We start from the raw sequence: 16,927 nt of genomic DNA, 5'->3' as shown, positions 1-16,927 counted from the left end.
AAAAGGAGTTTTTGAAACTGCAGTTTAAAATATTATTAGAGAAAATAGGACTCCTAACAACTGTGGAAGACCTGGTAGACCCCAAAACTGTCAGATAAACAGCACTTAAAGATTTTATCTTTGAGAGAGGAGAGAAATCAAGCTCCACTCTCTAAGACTGAACTGAAAAATACTAAAAAATGATATTATTTAGTCATCGAGGCTGTTAAATACAGGTTCTCTACTTGTACTTAATGATCGTTTGACTGGAAATGAAATAAATGAAGGGGGGTCTCTTACCTTCGCTCAGTACTGAACTTCTTACATACTTCATTCGTATTTGTTTCAGACACTCAGACATAAAAGTTGGAATAATGCAGGATATGAATGTGACAGTCTTTGTGGAGAACAGAGGAGAAAACTCCTACAACAGTCACGTCAAGCTCACGTACCCCTTTGGACTTTCCTTCAGGAGAGTCACCAGCAGACAGGTAAGACCAGTGCTGTGAAATGTGAGATCTGTTATCGAGAAAGGAAGGAAACACTGTAGTTAACAATGTGGTTTTGAGCAGAAGAAAGAAATCGGTTGCCATGAGTGAGTGGAGAGCAAGTTTGCTCATCTGTTTAGTCTTGATTGGTCTCAAAGTTGACTGATACAGACTGATACAAACTGATATGAGTTTGAGTGTTAAAAATTGCAGGAATGTATTTTTTAGTTAACAGAAATCATTAGGGCTCCTCTGAAGGCCCTGAGGGTTCTTCACTGACCTGTACACTACCAGACTGGGCTACTACTCTATATGAGCAGATCACAGAGACCTTTTAAGTATGTTTTCTACCTTATCAGGGCAGAGTGGAGTGCGTATCTGTGGACAGTGATCAGAAAGGTACACTTGGGACGACCACCTGCTACATCAGTAAACCCATCCTCAGGGAGAATTCTTTGGTGAGTCACAACATCATTGTTTATTTGGACAGACTCATCAACGGTTGCACAGTTAGCTCATTAGTTTAATAAAAATAGTTGAATATAAATGTTCAGTGTAAGATTAGAGGTTTTAGGTCACATTTGATTTAGTCTGAGTAAAGAAAAGGTTGAGGGAAGCTGAACATTGACTACAGTTACAAACAATGTTGTCTCTGCAGGTGGTTTTAGGGATATGCATGCTGCTAATGTTTCTATGCTCTTATTCTAGGCTGTGTTTGAGATCACATACAGCATAAACAAAGAAAGTAACTTTGACAGGATGGTGAGTTTCACTGCGACTGCTGACAGGTATGACCTGATATTATACTGACACACATATCAACTGTATCTATGTCTAAAAATGAGAACTTTTAATCACTGATTGTGACTTTCTTCTTGGAGAAGAGTCAAATATTTAGAACATTCATACATTGAAATACTTGTGGTGAAGCTCAGATCATTCACTCTACAACTGTACAACATCAGAAAGCAAAACAAGGAAAAAGAGAGTTTACAGGCAAAAATACCAGTTATTGAATATGAGTTAATATTCAGTGTCAAATGATAGGATGAAACTTGATTCAACATGAAGCCACAAAAATGTTTAATGGAGAGTTTTTTTTAGGCTGTGGCTGTGAGAGGGAGAGGATAGGAGAGAGGGAGAGAGGGAGGGATAGAAAAAGAAACAAACTCCAGGCCATATCTTATAGCTGGCCATAGCTGTACAGTGTCACATCCAATAAGGAAAAACCCCTACAAAATAGGATGACCACTGCTGCAGGGGGTTGGTGGCTCGAAGAGAGAAAGAAATCTCAAAACAATTACCAACAAAAGAGAGAAGGTGCTTCTACCAGCTACGGCTGAGATGCAAAAAAAATGAAGTATTTGTCAAGAAAAGAGGTGCTTTATACTGAATTCCACTCTAGACTGTAACAAAAGGAGGGCATCCAGTTAAAAACATGTTCAAGGCCTTCACAGGACAAAATAAGTGAACTCTCAAGAAACCATATAAAGAACACAAATAATAAAACATGATCTCTTTTTTCTTTCACATGATTTTCCCCTCTAATTTAACCTCTTTCTGCAGTGCCACCTAGTGGCTATTCAAACACAATACAAACCAATTATGTCGTTCTTGCATTAAAACTCTTTCTCTGGTTTCACAAAGACATTTTGTGATGAGATGGAACTCTGTTACATAACCCTTTATTAATAGTAGAAACAAGCTGAGTGGTCAGAAAACGAAGGGGAGAGTTAATTAAAAGTTACACATATATTTTCATTGAAAGTGTCCGAACATATAGATGCAGTCGAACGTCTATGGAGATACAATATGATTAAACCTTTCCACATGTGCTCTAAACAAACCCTGTCTATTTACTGACTCACTCTTCTCAAACCTTGCAGTTCCAATGATAAACATGCAGCTGACAGCAAACTGTCCAAAAATGACACCATTGGTGTGAAGTACGCCATCTACGTCGCTCTAATAAGGTCAGTTCTCCCTGTTTACCCTCCTGTGTTCTTACTGCTGTTAGTTTTCTACTAACTCAGTCATCACCAGCTCCCAGTACAGTAGAGCTGTTTAGCCCCGTGTGACTGAGCTGTGGTGTCTCTGTCTGGTTGAAAGTCTCTCTGTAGCACCATTTAGTCCTCTCGATATCAGCTCAGTGACTGTTAATAACCTCCTTTTACTGATTTTGTCAAGGCACGAGAATTCCAGCATCCACATTAACTTCACTGCAGGGAAGAACAACCTCGAGAAACCTGTCAATCAAATATTCAAGGTATGAGGAACAAAGAACTGTGGAAGCCCATTCTCACCATGTGGAGGAGGGTTTTTCTGGCAGCAGTATGTCAAAATATTGAATTAGCATCTCAAAATTATGACTTACTTTCTTAAAATATTGAGTTTGTCTTTTGAAATAAGGACTTACTTTCTCAGAATATTGATTTATTATCTCAAAATAATGATTTAGATACTAAGTATTGACTTAGTATCTCAAAATAATTACTTTCTCAAAATATTGACTTACTTTCTTAATGTATTGACAAAGTAATTTAAAATATCGACGTACTTTCTTAACGTAGTATCTCAAAATAATTACTCACTTTTTTAACATATGGGCTAATCATCTCAGAATAATGACTTCCTTTCTTAACGTATTCACATTTCAAAATAATGACTTACTCTCTCAAAATATTGACTTATTATCTCAAAATAATGACTGATTTTCTTGAAATATAAACTTCATATCTCAAAATGATGACTTATTTTCTCAAAATATTCATGAAATATCAATAGCGTGAAATAATTACGAATTTTTCCCAGAATCTTGATTTATTCTCTTGAAAATAATATCGTAAAAGAATGACTGACTGATTTTGAATATATGGAATATATATGGGATTTAGAAACCTTTTAAGAAAGTAGGATAACAGATCTTTATTATTAAGGTATTAAATCATTATATTTACATGGTACATTTTTATTTTGACATAATAAGGTAACATGTCATTATTCTCAGCTACTCAATATTTAGAAAAAAAAAATGTATGAGATACTAAGTCAATATTTTGACATACTGCTGCTGAAAAACAGGAGAAAAATAGGGGGTTACTTAAAGAACGCTTGGGCAGCACATAAAAGAAAGGTATGGATATTCTTGTTCTCTATCGTTCTGTCAGGTGGAGAATGACCTGAGGGATGTAAACCTCACGATTCTCATCAGAGTACCAATAAAACTCGGAGAGAAGGACATCTGGGCCACTAAGAACTTTCAGGTACAGTAGCATTATTAACAAAGTCACACGGGGCAGATTGACTGATATGTGGTGGTCTTAACTAGATCTCTGTCTTATAAGTTACGTTAGTTTTTAAATTGAACAAATGTCTGTCTCTTTAATTAAAGCCCCTCGTCTCAATACTGTGTCATTTACTGTGTAAGACAGTAAGACTTGTGATTTCTGGCACAAGCTATTCGTAAATATTAGAGTTTGCTTTATAAATATGTTATTCCGTGCATTTGCGTGTGTTTACAGTCCCATTGTAGGCAGTGTTAAAGTGTTACCCTTTAGTTTAAGGGCCAGTTTTGTCAGTACAGTGTAACGGTCTGGGTCTATACCAAACAATGTCATTTACCTTGTAAAAGTGAAATACTGACAGACGCTGTTCATAAACTGCTCTATGCCCTGTGCTGTGTTTTTAGATTCCAGACTGTAGCATAGACAGAGACGAGAAACCCACAATCCCTGATTTTGTGGAGGCACTAAAGAAACATCAGTCGGTGGTGAGTAACTGTTACACCTTTAGGCATCAGTATTCTTACCAGTCAATTGTGTAATAAAGGCTTTGCAAATTCAATATTATAAACAGTTCCTTTATTGTGTGTGGAGTAATGTAACCAGTGGGAACTCTCTCTGTTGGGTGCAGAACTGCTCTGTGGCTGTGTGCAGACTGTTCAGGTGTAGTGCAAATCTCATGAAACGTGACCTGAAATTCTACAATATCTCTGCTAATGTCAGCTCTGGCTGGATTGAACAGGTACATTAACCTGAAAGCACCATAGACACATCTGTCTTTCTATCCCTATACATAAATATGCAAAAGCTTGGAGGCGCCCTGGTCAGATTATATTGCATTTTTACATTTTGTTGATTTTCTAAGTGCAAACAAGTTAACACATCTCTATTAATATCTTTTGTTGTATCCTCTCTTAGACTGGACTCCGATCAGCAGTTTTTGAGCTGGTCAGTACAGCAACTCTGGAATACGACAGAAATAAATACATCTACTATTCTTCAGACTCTTTGCACACGGCACCCGTTAGAGAGGTAAATGATGAGTGTCTATTTTTAAACATTGTGCATCTATACAGGCATTACTCTATATTTCAGTGTGAGAAATACCTACCAGTAGTGCTGCTAACTCCCTCACCATTCTTCTTTAGTAAATGCTCTTTTCTAGTTTGGTAACGAGCTCATCCTCACATTACTGAGATCCTCCTCATCTCCTCTTCTGTCTTCAGCTTTAGAAATGAGTAACAATTCACTCTTTCCACCAAACTCTTGGGAAATTGGGTGAATTTTCAAATTTACAAATATGCTACGGTAACTATAAAGTTTTCAGAGTTCTCCTGGGCTGAGTTACAGGCACTAGGCCATGAGGGACCACCTTAGTAAACCAGTTTACTACAGCGCCACCCTGTGGGTGAAGCAACTAAACAATGACCTTTCCCTCAGTTTGCATTTCAGGGGTCCAAGAGGTTATTTAGGGGCTCCTGGACCCCCTGTTGTTTTTGTTGGGCTTCACTTCTACAGTCAGTGTGTTTTACAAATGTTTGTTAACAATCACTTAATGATGTTTCTTGTATTTTGATCACAGCCTGAGCTGGAGAAATGTTTTACAACAAACAGGCTTTGTACTTGAAACTGTAAAGAGAGATTATTTGCCTGAATTCAACAAGCAGCTCCTCTGTGTCTGTGACCCGCTGCTCACGTGGTGGACTGTTTGCACGTCTCTTCACCTTTCTTCTCTTCTGGCTCTCTCATTGGCTGATGCCTAAATCACTCATTCAGTTTTGTTGCTGACCATCTCGCACTACGGGACTCATGAAGGTTTAAAACATTTTTGAAAGTATTGGTCCTCTGATCACTCCACACTCCAGATCTCGATCAGAAAGATAAAGAGTGACTCATTTCCACTCTCACACTGCCAGATCATCCACACCATCAGTTGCCTCCAATCAATCATGACCTCAAAAAATGCTTCAGACTGTTGGAAGGGGCGAATCAGGGTTAAAATCTGGCCAAAAAACATGTAGTGTAGGCTCAGTTTTACTGTGGATGGATTTAAACCTATAGAACCAATCAGATTTAGGGCAGATTTTTATCAATGGCTAATTTCCACAGCCACAGAAGCCAAAGTCTCATTAGTTGTACCCAACTACCATAAAGCAAATTAGCTTAAAAGGAAATGTCTGCATAATTCAGTCACTGAGATTCATTTATAGTGGTTTGGTGTAAAATGGTTGATTGTAGAGTTTCAGATGTCTTTACAGTGGTGGTGATAGGAACCAGGGGTCGCCATGACTACAACACAGATATAGACATTTTATTTACTATCCAAAACCACCATCTCCTGAGTTTTCATGTTCATGGTGGTAAAATTGTGGAAAACCTGAAATAATACGTTTTTTTGGGGGACTATTTTGCCTCACAACATCCTGCATGTATCCCTCCACTATGAGTGAATTAGATAGAAGCATTTCACACCAAACCACTCTGAATGAGTCTGTTTACGTCTCAACCATTTCACATCTTAATCATTTAATTATTGAAAAAATTGTAAAAATTGCTGGAGTTTCCTTTTAACCATGGTGTTCTACCAGTGAAGCTGGGCTTTGGAGAGGAGCTCACAGAGCTGTTGTTTCTCCTTTCTCTGCTGTCACTGGGTGTCTGAGTTGCAGAGCTTAGAGTGCAAATAAAGAAACCCTATGGAACCAAGCGTCTCATCGGCAATCCATTCTGAGAACTGGTTTAAATCTACTGCCAGGGGAATTATGGCGCGTTCATATCCACGCTGACCACAATGAAACATATTAGCATGTAGAATTGTAGTTTTCTGTGATCTACCCTGTTTTCTCTCACTGCATAAAAGATGAACGAGGCTTTCTTTACCATTGGATACACTGTGAAAACTCAGGCTTATTATTGTTTTATCACACTAAAAATGATAGAAATTTTTGATATATTTCTATTGATGTTTTTACTTCTTTAAAAATGTCATTTCTGACAAACTGAATACAAATCTATTCATTTTAATTGTTAGATCACATTTATTACATATCAAAATAAATGCAGCAACAGTGCTGAGAAATTGCACCATTAACAGAGAGGAGCAGATTAAACATCAAGTTGTTTAAATGTTTTAAACAACTTCTATAAATCATAACCACTGAGCCACATTGCTATCTTTTAGCAACTGTAATGCTGTTTGTATGATAACACTCACCACTGCAGTTACCCTAGTCACTCTCTGTTGAACATAAACTGGAATCTCACAAAGGAGATAAATCCGACTTCTGCCAGAAAACAAAAGCTTAGAAAATGTTGTTTAGCTGTTGTGTTTAGCTTTTAACTCTATTTGAAATCATTTTAGGGTCTTTTTTATTAAATCTGACTTTGGTAAGTCACAAATCTTTAGGGTCATTTAGATGCATTTGTAATCCAGTCGACGGCCGCTTTCAATCTGAGCACATTACAGTTTGAATTCATTTGCCAAAGAACGATTTGCTTTACGGTCAGTTTATACTGTGTGCATCTGTGTGTGTACAGATTAATACCCAGGTGGAGGTGTATGAGGAGAAGAACATGCTTAAGGAGATTATTGGAGGAGTGATAGGAGGGCTGCTGCTTTTGGCTCTCATCACTGCTGGCCTCTACAAGGTCAGTGCAGTTATTGTTTTCACTCTCTACTCCCACCTCATTACTTTCAGCACTGGAAGGCTCTGCTGCTCTCTACATTACGGTTCTTCTCTCATTATCACCTCTAGGCCGGCTTCTTTAAGAGCCAGTATAAGCAGATGTTGGAGGACGCAGGAGCTGGGCCTGAGGGGGCCGGAGAGGGGGCGCAGGCGCCTGGAGGAGAATAAACCCTGCGGAGTGACCGCTGTGATTCTGATACACAGTTACTCACCTATATTTGCCAGTTTAAATCTAACTTTACTGTGTACCATAAACTTCATACTGATCTTTATTCCGTGTGTCTGTAAATATCCAGTCTTAAACTGGTTTTCTGTAGAAAATATGTTCAACCCCTTAAAATCCCAGCATTATTTCATACCAAGGGCTATTATTCAGTAACTACATGGACTGCAATGCATTTAAGGGGTTAATGTACACCATTAAACGTTTGTGGAGGCCTAGTTTTCAAAATGTTTGCAATAAATAACAGTATTTTCTGGTTTTCAGTGTCTTAAAGGGCTCATATCTTACATTTGTCTTGTTTTTTGAGGTCCACAGTCTTAGCTAATTTTTTCATGACCATTTTCCAGCCTAAACAGGCTGTTTTTTGTTACGGTGCCTACTAATATATGTAAATGACCACTGTTCTGATTAGCTACCTCATTCAAAAAGCAGTCCAGACTGAAACATTCCCTATAACAGTGTGAATGGGTGGAGTGAAACTGCTGTAAGCTGAATAGGTGGAATTAATTTAACGTTGGTTTTTGGAACATCACACAAACAATTCATTCAAAATGCTTTTGCAGCTCATGTTCCACATCTGGACTGTATGAATGGTACATTTTTGAAACTTTAACAATGTTTACATACAACATCAAACTCTTCTGTTTAAAAAAGTGAGTACATGTTGATTTTCCATGATATGGGCCCTTTAACATTTTAATGTATTAAAATCCAACCAGGTTTATTTACAGAGAAACTGTATTGTGATTGTAAATATTAGTGACAGTGATAGTTTAGGAATAATTTGATGCCGTTGTTGTGATGTCAGCACTCATCTGTACTCAGACTTTCCAGGTGTTTAAACCACCTTTAGACCAAGAGTTTCAACACGTGCCTTTAAATGTGAAGTACTGTAGAGTTTGATGAGCAGAGTCTATATTAAGGCTACAGACTGTGGTGATGTTTAGGGCTTTAACACCAACATACTTCAATTATTAGTGCAACGTATCTGAGCACTTTCTGAGAACAACAGCTGATGTTGCACTACACCCTGCAAACCCCACATTACTGTTATTAATTTTTCAAATTCCAGTCAAAATGGCTATAAAGTACAAGTTATTCATTTTTCAGCAGTGAGTCACTCCTTCTCTTTATTTCAGCTTCCTCTCTTTTCAGGAGACTCACTTTCATTTCCTCAAAGAATCTGCAGACACACCTCCAAAGTTCAGTCTTAGAAGCTGGTTGATCATTTTCTGAAGTAATCAAACCCATTCAGTGGTGTTGAGGTCTGGACTCTGGGGTGGTCAGTCCATTGTTCAGCTTCTTTGTTTGATGTGTCCGTCTCCTTTTCTCAGTGAGGTTCTTCTTGATCAGCTACACATCCTTTTAGACCCACAGCGCTGAGTCGTCTTCTCACAGTGGAAGGATGGAGAGAAACACCTGTGGATGTTTTCAGATCTGAAGCAGCTTGATTTTCTCCTCTCTCTCAGAGATGAAAGCTTTAAGTGCTGTTTATATGATGGAGGCAGTTTTGGGGTCTACCAGCTCTTCCAGGTGGTTGTTAGGAGCCACATTCTGTAGCTTTCAATCAGTTTTTGAACTCTCCTTTCTCATGCAAGTTGATTATCTTGTATCTATTTTTTACAGTACAAAAACTGGTACTTAATGGTCGTTTTGACTGGAAATTCAATAAGGGACTTTTGCACAGAACTGTATGTTTTGATTGCTTACAAATTCTTAAGGTAGCTGTGGACATGAGATTGTGTGCATCATACAGGCCTGTTAAATATAGAATAAAATAGAATAACTTTACTGTCATTATACAAAATATACAATGAAACTAAGCGTGCTACTCCTAAATAAAAATATGTATTTGTTTTTGCTGTTTGTGAGAGACCAGTTAATGTATACGTTAATAAAAACCTTCCTACAAGAGGAACCATTAAATTTATTTGTGTGTTTGTAGTCCTGAATGTACATTTTTACACTTGACTTGCTTTGGAGGCTGTGTGTCAAATAAACAGCATTACTGTGATACAGGTGAATAGCTGAACAGCACAACTTTACAATATTGTCATAAAATGACAAAAACAACATCCAAACTGAATTTTAAAGGAAGTGGAGAGATACAGAGGAACGACCTCAACACAAAACACAATAAGGAAGCAAAAGAAACACCTATAATAGCAAATAAAGGTAAATAAAAATGATTAACATTAGTTTACTAATGATTATTTATATGCACGTCACACATCTTTGTGTTAATGCTTTTCTGTTGAATATGTTTTCTAAGCCTGCGATGGACTGGCGACCTGTCCAGGGTGTATCCTGCCTTCCGCCCAATGACAGCTGGGATAGCACCCCACCGCGACCCAGAAGGATAAGCGGTTTAGATGATGTATGTATGTATGTATGTATGTATGTATGTTTTCTAAGTGATATCTAATATTACCACTTTTAAAAATTAGGGTGCACTTTAAAAGTATGAACTGACCCAAAATAGAACACAGAGAATGATAGTTCTAGTTCCTTTGTTCCTAGTTCCTACCTAGTTGAGAGACAGCTGGAACTGCCATTAATGTAAGTAATTTTAATTTAGTGTAAGTAATGTTAAGTAATTTTATGCTACTCTGAAGCATCTATTTTGGCTAAGTTAACCTGTTACTAGCTAGTTACAGTTAGCTTGACTTATTAGTAATATTAAATAATATACTGCACTGTTTTGAGCTCCCATACTTACACAAATGTCCATAATTGCACAGAATCACATGTAGAATCAAACAAAGCTTGTATTCAGTGCTGGTGAGGGTGAACAAAACACCAGTTCTGTGGATGCTAGCATACATGCTAATAGAGTTAGTGTTAGCATCCCACTAGCTTAGTTTAGCAAACCCTTTACAAACTAATAATTCAAACTACAAGAGGAAAGTTCATAAAGTTGGCTTGTCAAAGCTGTTGCTATGAAATCCCAGGTGGTTGCTAAATTGTTGCTATATTATCCCAGGTGGTTGCTAAGATGTTGCTAGGCCATTTCTATGGATGAGCTTTGGATTGTTAGTATGGAAACATCTTAGCAGTCACCTGAGATAGCAACATTAAAATATTTCAGACAAACCTGTGTATGAGTGTAACTACCTAAATGTGTGTGAGGAAGAGACGGACTGTGTGTGTCTCTATGCATTTTGTTCCATTATCAGCGCAGGAAATGTCAGAAAACAGTGCAAATACTGCCAGATATTTGAACCACCTCAGTGAACAAGGGGTGCCAGTGTAAACAAACTGAAACATCTAAGTGATTATAAGTGATTATTTTACAATCAATCCAAAAACTGAAAGTGAAAGTTAACTTTAGGGCTGTTAACTGCCGTGTCCAGGATTGTTTCCTGATTAATAAACCCCGCTGGGATTCTATAGCAGGTCAGGTCAGGCTGTGCTAAAGATTTAAAGACCATCTTTCCTTCTGCCGGAAATAACAGCGAGTATGCTCTCTTGCACGAACATCTAGCTGTCTACGCTTTTTCTGTTCACCCCTCATGTTACAATGTTAATTCATGGCCTCAATTGATCCAAGTTGAAGAAAGGAGGTCGTCTGCAGCAGGGGAGCCAGTTTGAAGTGTGAATGCTCTAAGGGTTCTCCTCTGGCATTTCTCTACCTAGACTTTAATGAAGTGTGTTCAGTTCTGCATGTCTTGTATAAGCTCTGTTTCTGCTATTTTTCTTAAAGAATCATGTGCTGTCCCACTTCTGACACCAGTGTTGGCAACGGTGTAGAATAAGACATGGGAAATATAGTATGCTTCAAAGGTGAATGTTGTTTTATTGAACAGGCAGCAAAGGAGAAGCACTGCTGAAATGACCAAAATAGCAAGCAGGTCACCTCTAGCCACACATCTTCACTCTATGGTAGGCACTAAAACTGACACTACTACCCCACAGCACAACAAAGTAAAGCAAGAGCAACACACCAGCACCTCATTGAGTTAACAATGACAACTTATTTACAAGGAATGTATCTCCTATCATAGGCGCAACACTTCCCAGGAGCTTCTTTGCATGGCTGATTTGTATGCCACGCCTCCCATGCCTCTACAACAGCGCATGTCAGCGGTATGCTATAATATATAGTACCAACAAATATATAGATAGATAGATAGATAGATAGATAAAGAATGGCAATGACAACTAGAAAAAATACATGAAGATAATAAAAAGTCTGCAAATATGTAAACTGCTATGAAGTGATTGCTTAGAAATCACTTAATAGTGAAAACAATACGGTGTATCAAAAAATGAGCTGCTAATTTGGCTATTGAACATAATGTGTTTAACTTTTTGTTTATGCATTGCTTGTGTAGGTGTCAAGTTGCATGGTAATTATGTTGATGGCAACTTGCAACTAGTTGCATGAAAATTTCACCATGTAAAGCCAGCTTGAAGGTAACAGTATATAACATATGGAGCACATAAAGTGACGTCGTGATTATTTTGGAATAAGGTGTGGCCACAAAAAGCATGCTTTGGTTCCCATGATGTTTTGCTCATGCTTAGTTCTCAAAACAGGTTTTTGGTTGCATTTTGAAGTTTGTGACGTTAATGTGAGGTTACGTCAACTTTAGAGTGGCTCAGTTGGGCTAACTGCAGTGTTAACTGTCGTGTCCAGTATTGTTTCCTGATTAATAAACCCTGCTGGGATTCTGTAGCAGGTCAGGTCAGGCTGTGCTAAAGATTTAAAGACCATCTTTCCTTCCTCCAGAAATAACAGCGATTATCCTCTCTTGCACAAACATCTAGCTGTCTACACTTCTTCTGTTCACCCCTCATGTTACAATATTAATTCATAGCCTTCTTAAAAGACACTTGCCTGTGCTGAGTTCATTCCATATGGAAAAAAATATATATGAACATGTATGTACTTGAAATACTTGAAATAATCTATGCCAAAATACATTTCAAACACTAAAAAGTATTTCAGAAATCCGATAAAGAGGCTGGATTCGAGCTCATTAATTTTCACTGCAGGTAAACCCTCACTCTGATTTCTTTCAGGAAGCAGTGTTTAAAACAGCACCCGCAACAAAACACTTTTGGAGCGACGCTGAAACCGGCTACATGCCTGACATGCCTGTGCTTCATTTTCTAGATGATGTATATTCATATTTTCTGGTAAAGTGACTCGATGTTTAAAAAAGCCTGCATGACGTTTGAGTTTTATGTTATGTTTACGTCACGTCTTATTCTGTGAAATCTGATTACTTTCTGACTCATGTAGACCCGGAGTTTCCCCATTATCTGATTACTCAAGAGCATGAAAACACGCTGAACCAGTTACTGACACAGTCTGATTTTCAGCAGTTATCGGATTATTAAGTGCAGGTAAACACACTCAGTGTCTGTAAGAGCTGCTTAAATATGACTTTCTACAGGGAGCTCTCAGTCCGCGCTCACGCTCTGATCTCCCTCCTCTGAGTGGAGCCTGTAAACATCCAGAGCAGAAGGAGGAGCAGGAGGAGAACTTCTCTCCCTCAGAGAGGTGGAAACTCGCGTCTCATCCGGAGAAGGAGGGGAAAACGCTCAGTTTCAGCGATATTTGCATGTTTTAATCACAAACTGTGTGTATGAAGTAAAAATCCAGATAAAAGGCCTTTCTGGAGCCGGTTTGGACGGTTTGGCAGATGCTAACGGGCTAACAGGCACGTAAGTTACTGCAGTGTTCAGAGTTAATCTTTAACTTCAAATACTGAATTATTCACTCTGAATCTGGTTTGTGTGTGGAGTGGAAAACTTTAAATTTGGTTGAGGGTGAGGGTGTTTATGGGTAAAGAAGGCTACTAATAAAGTAAAAATTCCACAGTAAGCACTGCTATATAACTCTTATATAACTGTTATATCGCTGCTGTCAGGACAAAACGTTGTATCTCCATTTTGTTCCTTTTTCATTTTCTGACATAATTTGAAATTGCCTGTTGTCCTTTACATTGTGTGTAAATTTTATGATGAATGAACCAAAAGAAACAGTCCAGAATTACTTGGAAAAAATTCTGGTTCCACTGACTTACATTAACAGTAAAGTAGGTTTTTTCCTTCTCCTGTAAAGCTATGATTTTGGAGATACGAGGTTTTGTTACAGTGTAACTGGGTCTACAATTCTACAATATCTCTGCTAATGTCAGCTCTGGCTGGATTGAACAGGTACATTAACCTGAAAGCACCATAGACACATCTGTCTTTCTATCCCTATACATAAATATGCAAAATCTTGGAGGCGCCCTGGTCAGATTATATTGCATTTTTACATTTTGTTGATTTTCTAAGTGCAAACAAGTTAACACATCTCTATTAATATCTTTTGTTGTATCCTCTCTTAGACTGGACTCCGATCAGCAGTTTTTGAGCTGGTCAGTACAGCAACTCTGGAATACGACAGAAATAAATACATCTACTATTCTTCAGACTCTTTGCACACGGCACCCGTTAGAGAGGTAGATGAACTGAGCGTCTATTTTTAAACATAACTGTTGTGTATTTGTGCATGCATTACTCTATATATGTGCAAAATACCTGCCGGCATTTGAGGGGGGCGGCTGGGGGGTCCCGCGTTGGTGGGCTGCTCTTTCAATTCTTTTTATTTTCAATTCTTAATCCTCTTCCTCACATTACTGAGATCTTCCTCATCTCCTCTTCTGTCTTCAGCTTTAGAAATGAGTAATAATTCACTCTTTCCACCAAACTCTTGGATAATTGGGTGAATTTTACAAACATGCTACAGTAACTACAAAGTTTTCAGAGTTCTCCTGGGCTGAGTTGCAGGTACTAGGCCATGAGGGACCAACTGGGTAAACCAGTTTACTACAACGCCACCCTGAGGCAGAGCAGTGCTGCCTCTTTAATTAATTAAGAACACCAAAGACAGAAGCTCACAGATTGTGGGTGAAGCAACTAAACAATGCCCTTTCCCTTAGTTTACATCTGAGCATCTTTTCTGAGACATTCAAGGGTCCAAGAGGTTATTTAGGGGCTCCTGGACCACCTGTTGTTTTTGTTGGGCTTCACTTCTACAGTCAGTGTGTTCTACAAACACCACTTTATAATGTTTCTTATATTTTGACTATATAATAATATTGAATGTGACATTTCACCTTAATGAAAAGGTCTTTATAACCATCTGAAGAATCTTTGTACTCCAATATGCTCAGAATCAATAGATTCAAGTTGCTTTTGCTTATATGACAAAAATGAAAATGCTATTGGAGCAAAAGCCCAAAAAAACATACCGATGCTGATTGGAGCTTTAAGAACATACTATTTACGCTGTGAGTGCGGTCATGATGACTAGGTTGGGCACTTCTGTTTCTGTAAATGATGTTATCATATGTTGTTGCCACACTTATTTCTCATCACTGCTAGAGCTGCAGAGAGCACAGCTAAATAAACCACTGTACTGCACCACCTCCACTCGCACAGAATTTCCTGTTATTTTGTCACAGATAAGATTGAAACACAGAGACCACAGTCTGATCCCAGTCTGACCACAGTCTGATCACAGTCTGTTCACAGTCTGATCACAGTCTGTTCACAGTCTGACCACAGTCTGATCCCAGTCTGACCACAGTCTGATCACAGTCTGATCACAGCCTGAGCTGGAGAAATATTTTATGATGAACAGGCTTTGTACTTGAAACTGTAAAGAGAGATTATTTGCCTGAATTCAACAAGCAGCTCCTCTGTCTCTGTGACCCGCTGCTCACATGATGGACTGTTTGCACGTCTCTTCACCTTTCTTCTCTTCTGGCTCGTTCAGTTTTGTTGTTGACCATCTCGCACTACGGGACTCACGATCCCAAGGGTATATTTTGTTTTTTCCATCTGAATTTACATGACCAAATCATAAGGCATATTATTCAGTAACTGCATGAAATAAATGTACATTTTTATTTTATTTATTTATCTATTTTTTGTAAAAGTTCCCCTCAAATTAACAGTGTTGTTTAGTAAATAGCGATGATGTGAAGATGATGAAGAAGTCTCGGCTGACACCGTCTTGCTTGTATAAGATGTTTATAGCAAAGAAAAATAGTATCATATCAAGCAACATAAAGTACCTGAGAGGGGATCCGTGCCAATTCTGAAGTGTCCCCTCAAGAACAGTACAGGCTACTGCTTATATAGAGTGGTTGTTTTCGAATAAGCGAGCATAACATATGGTCCTTCATAGAATAGTCTCATTCATCTGGAACTAAAGACCAAGGGGACCTTGACCCTTGGACCTTTGGATCAGGGGCCCCATCACTTAAACATTACAAACCTGCAACGTCAGATAACACATGGGGCTCGGATACTACATATTTCCCCGCTTCGAGACTACGCAGAGTCTCGAAAAACAAAAAAGTAACACATACATGTTTGCAGTTATAACAAAATAACAGTTCCTCCTACACATGCTTCCTACAGCAGAACCTTTGCAATGCAACAACTTTATGGAGTGTGAGAGCAAAAAACCTGTCAGGCAGCTATCATTCCTGAAATGTCCATCAAACAATCTAGACAGGAAAAATTCTCTCACGGTCCCTCTGCCTTAGGCAACCACATAGAGTACTCCAGCCCAATTTAAAAAGGAGGAATTTTGACAAGTCATGTAGGGATATGACTTAAACAAATACATATGGAAACCTCAGAAAATAAAATCAAAACAATGTCCACATTCAGGCTGGTTGACCCATCTGACCTTCCAATGGACCTTACCCTGCCTTACACCAATATCCCTAAGCACCCGAAACAAGAAAAAAAACATCTGAGGTCCCAATGTACTTACCCCATAACAGAAACATCAGTCTTCAAGCAATTAAACAAAGTGTTATAAATTTAAGCACTACTCATGCAATAAATAATTCAAACACTCAATTCAACTATTATGTCTTACTAAGATTATCACTACCTTATAAATGTCCTCAATCAATATCACAAATTACAATAAAATAAAACAAAATCCAACACTATGCAAATATATATAAGAAGACATAAAAATGTATCACACTGCAGCTCCTCAGCAGCGTCGACTCTCAGTGTAGTGTCGATGATGTGTTGGGCATCGTATCACAGGGTCCTTATTCAAAGTCCTCCAGTCCAGTCTTATTATCCATGCACATCAGGGTCCCTGAACATATAACCACCCTTACAGTGGTCTTCCCCCAACATTGTTCTTGAAGGAAAGAAAAGAAAATCACCAACCAGAATCTTTTGCAAAAACAACAGATGCAAATTGAAACATCAAATACAGATTAACACCTTATAAGTAAA

General features: G+C 38.3%; 1 protein-coding gene across 1 annotated transcript in view; it reads left to right on the top strand.

Annotated features, from left to right (window-relative positions):
• Window positions 1-9,580, top strand: part of LOC118800274 (integrin alpha-X-like) — a gene marked incomplete at its 5' end in the record, with an annotated part of 31,533 nt that extends 21,953 nt beyond the window's left edge. The window contains 11 exon segments of the mRNA XM_036560485.1: window positions 329-470; window positions 827-925; window positions 1,176-1,255; window positions 2,354-2,440; window positions 2,655-2,733; window positions 3,635-3,730; window positions 4,156-4,236; window positions 4,380-4,490; window positions 4,667-4,780; window positions 7,283-7,393; window positions 7,501-9,580. Of these exon segments, the coding sequence (XP_036416378.1) occupies window positions 329-470; window positions 827-925; window positions 1,176-1,255; window positions 2,354-2,440; window positions 2,655-2,733; window positions 3,635-3,730; window positions 4,156-4,236; window positions 4,380-4,490; window positions 4,667-4,780; window positions 7,283-7,393; window positions 7,501-7,599 (1,099 nt within the window).
• Window positions 9,581-16,927: the final 7,347 nt, after the last annotated feature.

The sequence above is a fragment of the Colossoma macropomum genome, unplaced genomic scaffold (assembly GCF_904425465.1).
Source record: "Colossoma macropomum unplaced genomic scaffold, Colossoma_macropomum, whole genome shotgun sequence".
NCBI classification, from domain to species: Eukaryota; Metazoa; Chordata; class Actinopteri; order Characiformes; family Serrasalmidae; genus Colossoma; species Colossoma macropomum.
The sequence above is the reverse complement of the archived record's forward strand: the minus strand, read 5'-3'. Positions and strand labels throughout refer to the sequence as shown.